At 57.3% G+C, this 15,006-nt stretch overlaps 1 protein-coding gene across 1 annotated transcript in view; it reads right to left on the reverse strand.

Moving 5' to 3' along the window:
- Positions 1 to 2,823: 2,823 nt before the first annotated feature.
- Positions 2,824 to 15,006, reverse strand: part of GTSE1 (G2 and S-phase expressed 1) — a 26,367-nt gene continuing 14,184 nt past the window's right edge. Inside the window, exons 7-12 of the mRNA XM_027766749.1 lie at positions 14,663 to 14,999; positions 11,133 to 11,205; positions 8,209 to 8,424; positions 4,311 to 4,506; positions 3,865 to 4,077; positions 2,824 to 3,374 (exon numbers count right to left, since the gene is read on the reverse strand). Of these exons, the coding sequence (XP_027622550.1) occupies positions 3,291 to 3,374; positions 3,865 to 4,077; positions 4,311 to 4,506; positions 8,209 to 8,424; positions 11,133 to 11,205; positions 14,663 to 14,999 (1,119 nt within the window). The 3' untranslated portion in view covers positions 2,824 to 3,290. The remainder of the gene's footprint in view (positions 3,375 to 3,864; positions 4,078 to 4,310; positions 4,507 to 8,208; positions 8,425 to 11,132; positions 11,206 to 14,662; positions 15,000 to 15,006) is intronic.

Here is a 15,006-nt window from a genome sequence, read left to right on the forward strand (position 1 = left end):
CCCGCGGCCCCCTGCCGCTCCGCCCGCGCGAGGGTCTGCCTTTGGAAAAGGGAAGGAGACACAGGCAGGTGCATCTCAAGGACAGCCCCAAAATGGAATTGACGAATGAATTTATTTTGGTTAAAACAAAACAAAAAAAAGACCCGAGGCCTCTGGGGACCGTTGACTTTGGCGGTATCGAGAGGAGTGAAATGATGGATATAAAGCCTTTAAGATTTCTGGCTGCCCCAGGAAGACCCGTTCGAGTAGTACTGGCCAGCTAAGTCCGGCTGCGCCGCCTCCCAATCCCGTGGGAGGCAGAGGCTGGAGAAGGGAGTTGGTGTCTGACCGCTGCAGCCGGAGGCAGAGCCCAGAGCCGGTCCGCAAGCACCTGCAGGCTGCCTGAGCGCAGCGCGTTCTCGGCATTTAAGGTGGAGACGCTGGAGCAGTCGTTCCTCACTAAAGGCGCCCATCGTCGCCCAGGAACTGCTCTTACTCCTGCGGACTTCACATCCCCGCTGACTCAGCACTCCGCCAGTGTTCTCCTTAGAGGCCCTTCTGAATTCAAAGGCAGGGCTTGGTAGGAGCCCCAGACCAGGTGGAGGCAACTGGACATGTGGACCTGGGAGGGGGCTGGGAGAGCAAGGAGCCGGCGCAGGGCAGAAAGCCAGGCCAGGGAGGCCACAGCTCGGACCAGCAGCAAAGTAGGGCCCAGGAGAAGCCGGCACCAGGAGCTACGACCCACGTGTTAAAAATACAGGCATTCCTTTCTCCAGTTTGTTTCTCCCATGAAAGAGCACCCCCAACAGTCTTGACACCACCCTCCCACCCCACCCCACCCCAGAATCAGCCCTGTTATGGGCACACACGCCTGGTGTGCTCAGGAAGCTCAAGCCGGAGCCAGGGGCAGCCTTGAGACTGCACCCCTCCAGCATCTGTGGCCCTCACCTTGAAATGTACCAAGTGCTGTTTCCTTTTTTTTGGAGATGTTTTTGCTATAGGGTACATGTGCTTGCCAGAAAGAGACAGAGAGTGAGAAAACACTCTTGAGGGGGCGTGGCCACGCCACAATCTCCTCTCCTCCGGATCTTGGGCACACACACATGCCCGGCGTGAATTTTAAGCCATTGGGTCTGGGACTTGAACTGCAAGACTACATGGGAGTCCAGTGGCATAGCCATTACCCCAACTGCTGGTCCCTGTTTTCTTCTTTTTCATTCATTTTTTTTTTTAAAGAATTGTTTTATTGAACTTTATTTATTTATTTTAATTTGTCCCCCCCAAAAAGGGACAGAGTGAGAGAGGGAAAGTGAGAAAGCAAGCCACCAGGTCCAGGACCTGAACTGTGGAGTCCAGCGTTCCTAACCACCACACCATCTGCCAGCCCCATTTTCCTTCTTTCAATGGCCTGTGTAACTCACCCACTGCTACCATGTGGGCCTTGAACTGCAGCTTGAAAACCACTACAAAGGCAAGTACCTTTGAGCCAGGCCACACAACGCTTGGCTCAAAGTCTGGCTTGTGTCTTTATAATTTTTTTTTTTGGAGAGATTTTTGCTATTAGGGTGTGTGTGCTCACTGGGGAGACAAAAAGCAAGAAACCACCCTGGCGGGGTGGGCAGGTGGATGGTCATGTTGCAACCCCTTCTCCCTTCTCTCAAGATTTTGGGCACTGGGACCAGCAGATAGCATAATGATTATGTCACTGGACTCTCACACGTTAACCGAGGTTTGAGTCTCAGACCCGGAGGCTTAAAACTCAAACCAGGTGTATGTGCATATGTGTGTGTGTCCCAAATCCCAAAGGATAATGGAGGAGTGGGGACTGTGGCATGGCCATCCCCCTTGAGGGGTGATTTCTTGCTTTCTGTGTCTGTCTCTCAGGTGAGCACACACGCCCTATAGCAAAAATCTCTAAAGGTTTTGGGCACATATGCAACACACACCCAGTGCGAGTTTCAAGCCATTGGACGTAGGGTATGAACCATGATCAGCCGTGGGAGTCCAACACCTTAACCACTACACCCCCTGCTGGCCCCTTCCTGCCAGTGTCTTAAAAGGCAAACCGTGGATATAAACGTTTAAACCTGGACAATTACTAAAGCAAGTAGTTTTCATAAGAACAAGAACTTTTTTTTTTTTTTAGGAGAGACAGAGAGTGAAAGGGAGAAACAGCCCCATCCCTCTCACCAGGTGGATGGCCGTGCCACAATTCCTCCTCCTCCATCCTCTCAATATTTTGGGAATGCATCCATACATGCCTGGCATGATAGTCAAGCTGCCAGGTCTGAAGCTCAAACCAGCCAGCCATGTGGGAGTCCAGTGCCTTAACCACCACGCCACCTGCTGGCCTCCCCAGGCCAGGAACTTTTAAAAACACAAGAGGCTTCAGGCAAACAGGCCTTCTTGCGCTCTCGGCATCGTTTCTGCCTGGCCCTGCTGGGAACACAGTGGAGAGGCTGCCCCCGACAGATGCCATGAGGGTCTGTTGGCAGACACAGCCACACAGCCACCTGTAGTGTAGAGAGAAAATTCCTTGTCACCCTGAGTCCTTGCCACCCTGTACCCCCATCTCCCAGAACAACCTCTGCTAGAGGGTGAGACACAGACTCCCATCAGATCCCTGGGGGCCAGTAACAGTGGTCCCAGGCCTGGTACCCAGTATATATGGTAGTGACCTGGGGTCTTCACTATTTGTACTCACACTGAATTTTGAAAGTCACTTTTTAAAAAATAATTATTTTATTTAACTTTATTTATTTAGACAAGAAAGGGACAGAGTGAGAGTGAGAGCAAGAGAGAGAGAGGCAAAGTGAGAAGTAAGCAAGCTGCCAGGTCTGGGACTCGAACTGTGGCCGGTCATGTCTTAACTACCACGCCACCTGCCAGTCCCAAAAATCACTTTTATAGAAGCGTAAAGTCTGGGTGATATAAATTTTGCGTGCTTATTACAGTGGTAAAAAGAGCTATGCATGTATGAAAGTCAAGATAAGCCTACAAATCAAGATATGCTTTAAGACACTTTATTTCACTCTTTAAATCTAGAATATTTAGTTATATTTATTCATATAAACTTAAACTTTAAAAATACCCAGTTGCTATTTTACATTCAGCCCAGGGTCTGGGCAGGAAGGAGGGATGGAGGCCCGAGACTCGGCCATCCGCACCGAAAGCTCTCAGGCCCCCTTCCAGACAAAGTATATCATGCTTTCCCCTTTTCCAGATAAAATGTCTCCACAGATTTGTTTCTCTGGGTCGAAGACCACTTTAGGACTGACTGACAGAGCAGAAGACGAGGGACGTCTTTACACTCAGAACTTGAGAAGTGGTGAGTCCACGTTTTCCTTGTCGGCCGCAGGACTGAGCTGGATCAGGGGAGAGCCCAGGTCTATCAGCTGGAAGAGAGCAGAGGGGCCATGTGGGTGGGACCAGGGCCCGGCCCAGCGCATGACCACAGTGAAGACCACGGCGTCCCGGGAGCCCCCTCCACCTGGACTGGGTGCCACACAGCAGCCCCTGAACTGCGGTCAGTACAGTTAAAAGAAAGTTCCCCTGTTGCGTCTGCAAAGGTGGAAGGAGAAAAAGGCCCCTTGAAGGATACGGCCCCTCAGGTGCACTCGCTCCTTGCACCTCAGGGCCTGGGGGGCTGCGGGGCTGAGGGGCTGCAGATGCGGCCAGTCCCTGCTCCCCCCAGAGCTCACGGCACCAGGATGGGATGGCTCGCAGCAGGGGTGACCGGAGCAGCCTTCCACCAAGGGCGAGTTGTGCAGCCCTCAGAGGGCTCCATGGCCATCGTCAGGGTCCTGGTGAGGTGCCCTGGGGGAAGAAGCAGCCCCAGGACCAAGAGCACCGAGGCCGCACAGCACGAACCCACGCGCCTCTTACCTGTCCCGGCACCCGTAAAGGCTTCAAGGCAGCACCTGTGCCTGTGTCTGGGGTGTTGACCAAGAGGTCGATCAGAGGCCTGTTCTCAGAACCCTGTGGCCCGGTTGCCTCTGGAGTGTTACCAAAGTCGATGAGGGGCAGGTCGGTGAGGGGCTGGCTCTCAGCTTTGGGGGTGATGCTCAGCTGGTCCAGCCTGAGGTCTATGAGAAGACCCTGGAGAGCAACAGGAGCCACAGAGCAGTCAGCAGCCCCGTCGGCCAGCTTGCGGAGGCCCACTCTGCCCCAGTGCGGAGGGCTGGCCCCTGTGCTGCCGTGTTCCTCCCAGGCCACTCCCCCACCCACCTATGGCCGGAGCATTCGCTCCTCCAGGTGCTTCCCAGGGGGCAGCTGGACCCAGGGACCTTGGCCCAGGTTCCACAGGGGCAGCGTCCAGAGCACAAACGCACCTCAGGGGGCCTCCCTTCACCAGGCTTGGCTTCCTCCAGACCTGCTTCCATGGAGCGGCTCTTTGAAGTACAATCACTTTTGTCTGGGGAAAAGTTAAGTGCCTGAGGCACCGTGGACGGAGGAGAGATGCTCCTGGTCGGGGACAGGGCTGCCTGCCCAGAGCCGACCTCCCTGTCGCGCTCCCTTGCTTCCACTCTGCGGGAGGAAGAGGGCAGCTCTTACAAGGCACTTCTCTGAAACGCACACTCACGCAGCCACGGTCTGGGCAGCCAACCATCCGGAGGGAGATCCTGTGGCAGACAACGTCCAGCCCAGGGCTGCCCACCAGCTGGTGGCCTCTATAAAGGAGCGCAGGAGTGGAGCCCGGCGTCACCGTGTGCCCACTGTACCCTTTCCTGACTCCAGGCCAATAAACGTAATTGGCAAAGAGCTGCCTCCCTCCCCTAGGCCCAGGCCTGCCAGCCCCCACCTGCCTCCCCTGTCGGACCTGCTGATCCTCTGCCCCCAGGCCTCAGATACACGCCCACTCTGAATCAACCTACGCACAAAGCCCAGGAAGGTAGCAGTATCCTAAATCGACGCAGAACACCTTCCTTCCACTGTTTGACAGGTTCCCTAACAATCTGAAAATAATTATTTTTCTGTATTTACAATGCCAATCATACACAACCCTAAACCTATTATATGCTAAGAGGTTTTTGCCATAGGGCGCGTGCGCTCGCCAGACAGACAGAGAGACAGAAAGTGAGAAATTACCACCCCGGGGGGATAGTCACTCTGCGAACCGCGGTCGACTATGTGGGAGTCCAGCGAGATAGCCATTACGCTAACTCCTGGTTCCTATGCTGAGAGTTTTTGAGGGACGAAGGCTGGGCAGGTAGAGAGGCAGGAACCCTCCCCAGGGTCTACTCTCACACCACAGCTCCCTCCACGCCTCTCAACCAGGCAGGGTCAGAGTGTGTGCGCCTGCTATGCACCATCCCCCAGGAACCAAACCCAATCTTCCATCTGGCTTCCACACTGTGCCCACACCACCACAGCGAGCTCAGGCCTTTCCAACAGGACCGTGCCAGGTGGCAATCCGTCTTGCCCCAGCCCCCGCCTGCTAGGACCACAGGGTCGCGTCGCTGTGCTAGTCCATTCAGGCAGGGCCAGGAGCTGAGCCAGGCCTGCCACGGGGCCTCAGCCCCAGCACGTGGCACCTCCTGCTTGTGCCACCGGGGTGTCTTTTTTAATGTTTTTATTTCTTCCATGATAAAGGAAGAGACAGAAAGACACCGCACCAGAGTCCTCGTGCCACGGTCCCGCCATCATGCTGGCTGCCCAGTCACAGCACACGGTGTGCATGCCCCACCTGGACCAGAGACCCTCGGGCACACACCAGGACCGCCGTGTGGCCTCAGCACTGGGGAGCGCTGTGTCCTTATCGTGTCACCACGGCTGGCTGCAGCAGGGCCCCCCGCTGTCTCTCTGTCTCCTGCCTTTCTGGAGAGCGCACACACCCTATAGCAAAAACGTCTCCCCCCCCAAAATAATTAATTAATTAAAAATAAAGAAATATTACATGCATATGTGTGTGTCTGGGTGAGGGCTCTCAAAAATTCCATGGAAAATGAGGGAAAAAAACTACATGGATTTCAAAAAAATGTCTTGAACCAAAATAAACTCGCACCAGCTTGTATCCGAACAGGATCGACATGTCGCTAGTTCGAGGCCTGAAGGCAAGTCTGGAGAGAGCACCGTGAATTCCGCTAACGGAGGAGAACAGACATCGTGTTTGCAGGACGCCGGTGTGTGGGGACCGTGCGCTCTGCCCGTTTCTGAGCACGGTGCCCCAAGAAGTCAGATTAGAAAGGAGAGCTCATTTCAAGGGAGGAGACAACGTTGAATTTGGCTCCTGCAACCAGACCATCCGCATGAGTCCATGACAGAACCACCCTCTGGCTCGTGCCCTTGCGGAAGAGGACCGGCACAGACAGCAGAAGCCGCACTCAGCCCGGGGGCAGTGAGGGCTGCCAGAGCACGCCAGAGCAGCTGCACACGGGACAGCGTGTTTCCGTGGTGACAGAGCACACATGTGCACACATGGGTGGGGGGGAGGTGAAAACCCTCCACAGGTCTGGTCATGCCCATCGGGTCCTGGGCACTTGTGCCCGTGCCTGGTGAGCTGTCAGCTGAAGGTCAGGGACTAAAGGCGGGTACCACGTGGGGGGCCCAGGCAGCGCACTGCTGCTGTGCCATGAGGCCGGCCCAGGAGCGGGGCTGTCGGTGGCCGATTTAAGTAAGAAGGAACAAGATCCAGGAGCATCTCTCTGCAGCACTGTCACTGTCATGGGATGACACGTGGCTTTACCAGCACAGTCCTGAAGGCAAACCGCAACCAGAGCGCCGGCCAGCAGAGGAGGAAGTAGCCGATGATTTGGGCCGCTCAAGGCGCTCTGTTGCTGCCCTTCTGGGGGCCCAGGGCAGGAGCATCTGCTTATTGCGAGGGCGTTTTGAGAAAGTGAGACAAAGCAGGAAGACGCCTGGGAACGCTGCGCCAGAGCCCTCCCCCACCAGGACAGTGCGAGCCTCTCCCCAGCCGCCCTGTGGGGGCTCGGGCCTGTGATTCGACAGCCCTGGCAGTGGCAGGCCCTGCTGCCCTCCTGGGGCAGACACGGCCCCTGCTGGGTCGGGCAACCAGAGCAGCTCTCATGGCAGGGTTCCTGAGGGTGGGAGATGGGGTCTGTGCTGAACGGGGTGGCAGCCCGGGCCACGCGTGGCTCCTGAGCCCGAGACGCCAGGCGTCCTGCTGAGGAGCTGACTCCGAGTCTGATTTTAGTCAGCATGTGGCCACGTGTGGCTGCGACCCCCCGGTAAGCGCAGAGATGTCCCCTACTTCCTGACCTCTCGAACACTCACAAGGAAAGGATGCTGCCCGAGGACCCAAAGGTCCCTGGGGCAGGGAGACGAGGCCCAGCCATCAGCTCCCCACTCTCACCGGCTCCCACCCAGGCCCACCCACCCCAGGGCGGAGCAGGGCAGCCTATGTCCTCCCGGGCGTCCCGGGCCTGAGGCCCCACTTGCTGGGACTAGCACTGCGTCCTGCTCCCCCAGGAGGCCCTACCAGGTGCTGGGGCTCTCAGCTCTGGGGACACGTGACAGCGGAAGCCCCAAATCCCAGGATTTCAGGCTGAAGGAGTCAGGCACCTCCCGAGTGGACAAGCCCGCCTCCACACTCAGGATGCTGGGAGCAGCCCCACGGGCGAAGAGCAACACACTGGGCAGGGAGGTAGCCCTGCTCTTCACAGAGCTTCCCAGGAGGGCCTGCGGTGGGCCCGGGCGTGACTTCAGCTACACGGACAAGGCAGCTCTGCCAGGACCGCGGGGGAGGCACGTTCCAGGTGGGGACGGCAGTGCCGGCAACACAGTGGGGCAGCTCCAGTGCCATGATGGCGCGTGGAGCCGATACAGGAGAGGAGGATGGGAGTCAGAACATCCTCACCCCTGACCATGAGCCAGAGGGCAAAGCTGAGGGTCACCCCGGAGCCAGCTGCAAGGGCAGCACAGCTGAGCACTCCCACCACTGGTGCACACTTCCCACGTAACTGTGCCCAGCGGCTTCTCCCAGAGGCCTGGTCTCACCGGATAGTGTCAGCAAGGTACAGCAGGCCTCCCCCCGTGTGCCTGGCCCCCAGCCAAACCTGGGTACAGTGTTAGGCAAGAAACACAAAAAAGGAGTAGCGGCCCTCCCCGCCACCAGCAGACCACCAGCAGATCACGGGGTCGGGCTCCCGTCCTTTCGCTAAGGGGAAAGAACGCCAGCCCGCTGCCTCAGCCGCATGGCGCACGGCCTCGGCTCAGGGAGACCCCTCAGTTTGGGGACTCGAGACCAACTTACCGCAGCCTTTCCCTTACCTCCCTGCAGATCTCCTCCGGGGTTCAGAGGACAATCGCCGGGCCGGCACACACAGGGGAGACGCCAGAGCCCTGGGCATGGTCTTGGGTGTTGTCAGCGCCAGGCCAGAGAGGCGGCGGCTGGCAGGAGTGGGCAGGGCTGACAGACGTCGCGTGCTCACTGGCGTCCTCAGCAGGCTCTGTGACCGCCTGGCAGGAGTGCTGTGGCCCATAGCCCTGGAACAGGCAAACTGGAGTCAACAGAGAGGGCCTAAGGGGCAGCAGGGGGCACGGGAGTAAAGACAGCTGGGCCCCACAGGGCTGACTGCGTGGTTTGAGTCCCACACCCAACGACTTGAAAATCACACTAGGGGCATGTGCATGCATACCCAAAACCCGAGAGAAGAGATTGCAGCGTGGCCATCCTGCCGGGGGCGGGGGGTGATTTCTCACTTTCCTTCTTACTGTCTGTCTCTCCGACAATTGCACATGCCCTATTGCAAAAACTAAAAACAGAAAAGGCAGAGACGACCTAGAGGAACGAAGTCTGCCTCCAGCCAGTGCACAGACGCCAGGAGCCAGCCTGTGTGAGCGCAGCTCCTGGAGGAGGGGCCTGGCGGGGGCGGGGCTGCTGCCTATGGAGAACCCTGGTGTGGGCTTCCTGTCCCTGGGCCAAGCCCCACCCTCTCGTCACAGCCGTCTAAGTGACAATCAGTGTGACTGCACTTGACAGGGGCGATACCATGGAAACACACCTCTCAGGGAGTTCAAAGAGTCCGTAGAAGCCACCTAATGGTTTTATAAAGATTCCCAAAGGAGGTCGGGACCCACAGCTTGGCCTGGCTGGCCAACAAGCAGCGAGCAGGCCTCACTGCAGGCTGCCCTTCCCAGGCCGATGGCACCTGAAGCAGGCGCACCCGCGAGCAGCAGCTCCGGGACTGGGGCTGGCTTTGCACGCCGCACCAGGGCTCCTGCTCCGGCTCCAGCTGCATTGCTAACTCTAGTTCTGCTGTGCTGAGAAGGCTGCCAGGCCAGGCCCACTGCCGCCTGCTCCAGTCAGGGTGTCTGTGTTCTCCACCTTCGCAGCTGAACCCCAGAACCCAAGGTGAAGGTGTGAGGAGACGGGGCCTTTGGGGAGCAAGTGGGGCCCCGTGAGGGGATCATGCCTTTGGCGAGAGGTGCTGGGAGCTCGTCCACCCCTCCCCAGGACACAGCGAGGATGAGGGGCCTCCCCAGATGCCAGGTCTGCTGTGCCGGGACTCCACACCTCCAGAACCGTGAGAAATAAACACCTGCTATTTCAGCCACCCGTAGGCACTCGTTTGGGGAGAGTGGCCCAAAAAGACCAGGGTGTGACTCAAAAGTAAATTAGATCAAGGACACATGACCGACATGGAGCCTGCACAGTCCGGGGATGACACACCCGTCTAGTGCTCACGTCCACCGAGGACAGCTCTCGTGTGGTTCGATCAGGCTGGAAAGGAACTACCTCCTGTTACCAAGAACGGCCACCCGCCCGCGCAGCACCTGTGGGAGACAGGGCACCTCCAGCCCGCGGCTCTGCTGTCGCCTCCTGCTGCCCCTGCTGCAGGGCTCAGGCCGCCCCCCACAGACACCAGGACCCTCCGAGTAACCTGGGAGGGGGATCTGCTCTCTCATTTCCCAGGTAGGGACCACGGCAGACACGTGAGGCGGCGGTGCTGTCTGATCTGGGATCTGCCCTCACCTCCCAGGGGCAGGCACTGGCTCTCAGCCTGACCACAGTGGGGCATCGTCTGCTCTGAGTTCACACAGGAGGAAACTGAAGCCCAGAGCCATGGACGGATCCCCAGGTGGCTCGAGGCTGGTCAGAGGCAGAACCAGGAGCAGGGCCTCTCTCTGGTGTCCCAGCATGGTACTTATTCTTCCACTTACTACGGCAAGGTCCAAAGCAGAGCCCCTGCTCTGGCCAGATACCCTGGAAATGCCAACTCCGTGGGTAGGAGGGTCCCTACTCTCTTCCCCACCCCCTGGGACAGGGCTAAACAGCACTGATGCCAGAGGACTGGGAGCTGTGCGGCCTGACCTCGGCAGGTGCAGTAAGGGATGGCAACAGGAAGATGGGCGGGACGGGGTCTGCGGGTGGGAGCGGCCAGAACCCACCATGCTGTGCGTGTGGGTGAGTGCGCATGTACTTTCCTCCTGGTGGGTCCTGCAGGCAGAGCGTGCTCGGTCAGGCTTACTATCCCCACGAGCCATGAAGAAGCAAGGTCAGGCCTCAGGGCCTACAGGGGCTTGCAGGAGCTGGGCTGCGAGCCCACGTCTGATGACTGCACCAGCCGGGGCCTTCAGTGGCAGCACAAGTTACAGTCGCCCCAGGAGCTGCTAGAAACTCAGACTCTGGCCCCACCCAGCCCATGGAATCTGGACCTCTTGGGTGGGTCTGAGTGGGGGCTTTCATCACAGCACAGAAGGGGCTCCTGCTGCACGGCCTGGTGTGACAACCAGCCCAGCCCACACTGACAGTCGTGGCTCTACCCTGTGCAGGAGTCTGGGGACACAGAGTCTATAGCAGGTACAAAAGAGGGCCATCTGCACCCAGACACTGTTGCCAAAGGCAGACACACAGGCTAGGTGGGGCCGCCCCTGCTGGAGGAGGCTCTTCAGGAAGTCTGCAGATGTGTCGGGTGTTATTAACTCTGCCAGAGGGTGAGTGCACTTTCGGGGGAGAGGGAGAGACCACCCACATGGAGAAAGGTCACAGCAGTCCCTTCTCCAACATCTTTCCCTCATTTCAGGATTTGGGCATACACACACTCATACCCGTAGTGTTTTTTAAGCCACCAGGACTTGAACTGCGCAGTCAGCTATGTGGGGTCCAGCTGCTTTAACCAGCAGCCCCATCGGCCCCACGCTGGCCAGTCTCGTGGTGGTACGGAGAAAGGGAGCAGGCCAACATCACTTACTGCCCATAGGAGCTGCAGGACTGCAGCCTCTGCGCCCGCGAGCACCTTGGGGTTGCGCTGTCTGGGGGTTCACCTGAGAGCGAGAGAAGTATGTACAGTCAGTTGACCTGGACCACATGGAGTTCAGCCTTGGGAGTCTTAAGCAAACAGGCAATGCCCCTCCCAACACCCCCCTTTCCCAACCCACGGTGCCGACAGTGCTCACAGTACAGCTGAGGGCAGACAAGTCGCCAGGGAGACCGGCCAGAGGGGGAACACGAGACCGCTAGTCCCTACGTGGGGACCCTGGCTGAGGCGAGGGCTTTGTTCTGGCTTCTGGGTGCAGGAGAGAGGGCTCTTTCCTCCTGTGCCCTCACCATGCCGCTGTGTCTGAGCAGGGGTAACGCGACCTTCACAGGAGGCCGACAGCGACCTGAGCTGCTAGACATGAACAGGGCCGTGGTGTGGCCAGAGCCAGCAAATCCAGAAAGGCTCATGCGCACCATTGTTTCCCTGGCGACGGCATCGCCAGGACAATGACACAGGATGTCATTTAGGAGTTACTTAGCTGACAGAGCACCCCAACACGGACAATCTCAACTGAAATTCTCATAGTGACGAGGACCAGGCTAAGGGCCAGGGATTTGCCAGGTCCCACTGACATAGGCCCCAGGAGCCCAGTCTCACCACGGTCTCCCCCTCCACACTGGTCCGATGCGGACTGGCTCACCAAGAAGCAGGTCCTAGGACCAGCTGGAGTCAGCCATTTGCACCAGGATCCTATGCAACATCCTGGCATCTCAGAGGCTATGGGCCAGGAGGCTGTCCCGGCAGTCCCTGAGCCCCACCAGCGGAAGCCAAGGTGGGGCCTGGGGCTGAGACCTCCTCTCAGCAGATGCCCAGGCCAGGCAGGGCCCAGGCCGCACCTCCTATAGGCATCTCCTGTCCTCCAACTGGCTGTTCTGCTGGGTCCCTCACACCTGAGACCGACCTATGCCTGCCCCCACCCTCCCAGCTCGACCTGGGTCCCTGCTGCTCTTCAAAGCCAAACGCCACTGCTCTGGCCCACCCCTGTTCTACCACAGTGCCCGTGCGGTTTCCAAAGTGATGACAAAAACCTCGCGAGACAAACAGGTCTCCTGTCATCCCACCCCTACTTGCAACAAATTCAGTTGTTTCTCTTTCTTTCCTTTTAAAATTTATGTCTTCCCTTAGAGAAGAAGCACGGAGTGGGGCACCGCAGCGGGATGTTCGCCCAGCCTTCCACCCCCAGCCTCAGCCGGCCAGGACCGTGGCACTCACGTGCACAGGTGCATGGGAGACTGGGGCCGAGTGGGCCCTCCCGCGCAGCCCCAGCCCGGTGGAGCAGGCCTTCGCTGCTGTGCCACTGCCATGCCCATCTTGTTTCCTGTGGTTTCTGCCACCACATTTCTGAGTCGTGTAACATGTGCCGACATGAAACTCATTCAAAACTCCTGAAAACTGCCTTAAAAACAAAGGCAACAAAGGGCCGACAGGTGGCATGGTGGTTAAGGGCGCTGGACTCCCACATGGCCAACCATGGTTCGAGTCCCAGACCTGGTGGCTTGCTTTCTCTCTCTCTTTCAAGGTGTGTGTGTCTCTCTCTCACTCTGTCCCTCTCTGGTCAAATTAAAATAAAAAAATAAAGCTAAATAAAATAATTCTTAAAAAAAAAAAAAAAGGGCAAAAAAAACTAGACATTCAAAAATGTAAAACTGATCGTAACCAACAGCCCCCAAAGTGGCTTCAGAGAAGCAGGAAGACGGGGCCACAGCTAGCAACACACTAGTCAGCAGAAACAGACCCCAGATGAGAGAAGACAGAATTAGAAGAAACAGACTTTGGGCCAACAAGTGGCATGGAGGTTAAGGCAGGTGGATCACAAACAGCCAACTGTGTAGTTCGAGACCTCGACCCAGCAGCTTAAAAAACACGCCAGGTGCATCCCAAAATCCTGAGAGAATGGAGGAGAAGGGACCGTGGTATGGCCAAGCCCCTCTGGGAGGTACTTTCCCACTTTCCTCCTCTGTCTCTCTTTGGCAGGTACATGCACCATATAGCAAATTTTAAAAATTAAGAAAAGGCCAGCAGATAGTATGGTGGGTGGGGCAGTGGCTGCTCACGTGGCCAACTACAATTTAAGCCCCATGGTTCAAGTCCCAAACGTGGTGGCTTGAAAATCGCACTGGGGAACGACAGGTGGTGTGGTGGTCAAGGCTCTGAGGCCCACATGGCCACCCACACTTCAGGTCCAGGGCCTGGCAGCTTGAGAACCACGCTGGGCATGTGTGTGCATGTGTGCCCAGAATCCTGAGGGGAGGATGGAGGAGAGGAGACTGGTGTGGCCCTCTCTCCTGGGGGGTGGTTTCTCACTTTCCTCCCTCCAGCGAGTGAACACACCCTATGAAAAAAACCTGAAAAAAAAATTTTGTTTTAATTTGTAAAAATCACACCAGGTGCATGTGTGTGTGTGTCCAAAATCCCAGAAGGAGAAGGGACTGCGGCCAGCCATCTCCCTGGGGGCTGGTTTCTCTTCCCCTCTTACTGTCTCTTTCTCAAGGGAGTGCACCCACCCTACAGCAAAAACCTTAAAATGTCCTGGAGGCAGAAAGATTTGTTTGAATTAACAACAAAAATAAAAACACAGGCTTTAAGAGGATGAGTATAAAGACGGTCAAGGGCTTGAAGAAAATGTAAGTACCATGTAGAGAAGAACAAGGGCACCATAAGGTCACAGGCCGACAGCCCTGGACGGGCTCCGCCGAGATCCGACGCACACACCGAACAGACTGTCTGAACTGAAGCACGAGACACACCGAGAGGAGAGCAGATGTCAGAGCCCAGGAGACTGCGCCCAGGGTCTGGCACCTGTGTGCCGAGTCCCAGGAAGAGAGGAAACAGCGGAAAACTGCCAGCTGGCTTTTCCACGTTTGACCAAAGCAGCGACCCACAGGTCACAGATGCTCGAGTGGCAGCTCCGCGGTGCAGTGGTAACGTGCCGCTCAACGGAAGCGCGTAGCCCTGGCGACCGCAGTCCGAGCGTCCAGTCTGGGCAGTCTGAAACTGCGGGACACACGTGCCAATGCTCAGGGTCTGGCGGGCTGGAGCACTGAAGGAAGCGGATCACAGCAAGACCAGACCCTGTGAAGGTGTTCATCCCTCTCCCGCCCCAACCTTCACACACAGGTTCTATCAGAAATAAAGAAAACCAATTATTTTTCTTAAAGGGTCAAGAAATCTCAAGCAGAATAAAAATAAAACAGAGACACCCCTCTGCCAATCCCAATGGAGAGAAACCTGAAAGCAGCTGAGAGCAATCCATATCCCCTGGGGGAACCAACTTTGCAAAGCAAGAGCCTCGGGCGGCTGCTCGTCCCAGACAGTGCGAGTGAGCGAGGAGATGGGACCCCTTCCCAGGGCCACCCGTGGAAAGGAAGCAGAAGGGTCCCCACTGCCACAACCCGTGCCTCTCAAACTCTAGCTAGAATGCTTTCAAAATCCTCAAAACACTAGACGCACCCATCACTTACCAGTTGAAACCTTGGGGACTTTAAATTGATTTGTGGGAGTAGGAACAGCCTTTGCCTTGGAATTTAGGCAGGAATCTTGCCTTCTTATACTTCCAGCTTTACTTGGCTGCGAAGACTGTGACGAAACAGAATCAGGGTCCAGCCTCGAGCCTCCACCTCCCGGAGTCTGGGGCTGGGGGAGAGAAGCTGTGGCGTGGGCCTCAGGCTGCGCCTCGCGCTGCTCCGTGGCCCACCAAGTGGCGGTGCCCTTGGCGGGCCTGCTGGATGCACCTGCAGGACCTGCCGGCTCAGACCGCTGGGCCAGGGCAAAGCCCATCCTGCCTGACTTGCTGGGGTTTGACAGA

The sequence above is a fragment of the Tupaia chinensis genome, unplaced genomic scaffold (assembly GCF_000334495.1).
Source record: "Tupaia chinensis unplaced genomic scaffold, TupChi_1.0 Scaffold143651_1, whole genome shotgun sequence".
NCBI classification, from domain to species: domain Eukaryota; kingdom Metazoa; phylum Chordata; class Mammalia; order Scandentia; family Tupaiidae; genus Tupaia; species Tupaia belangeri.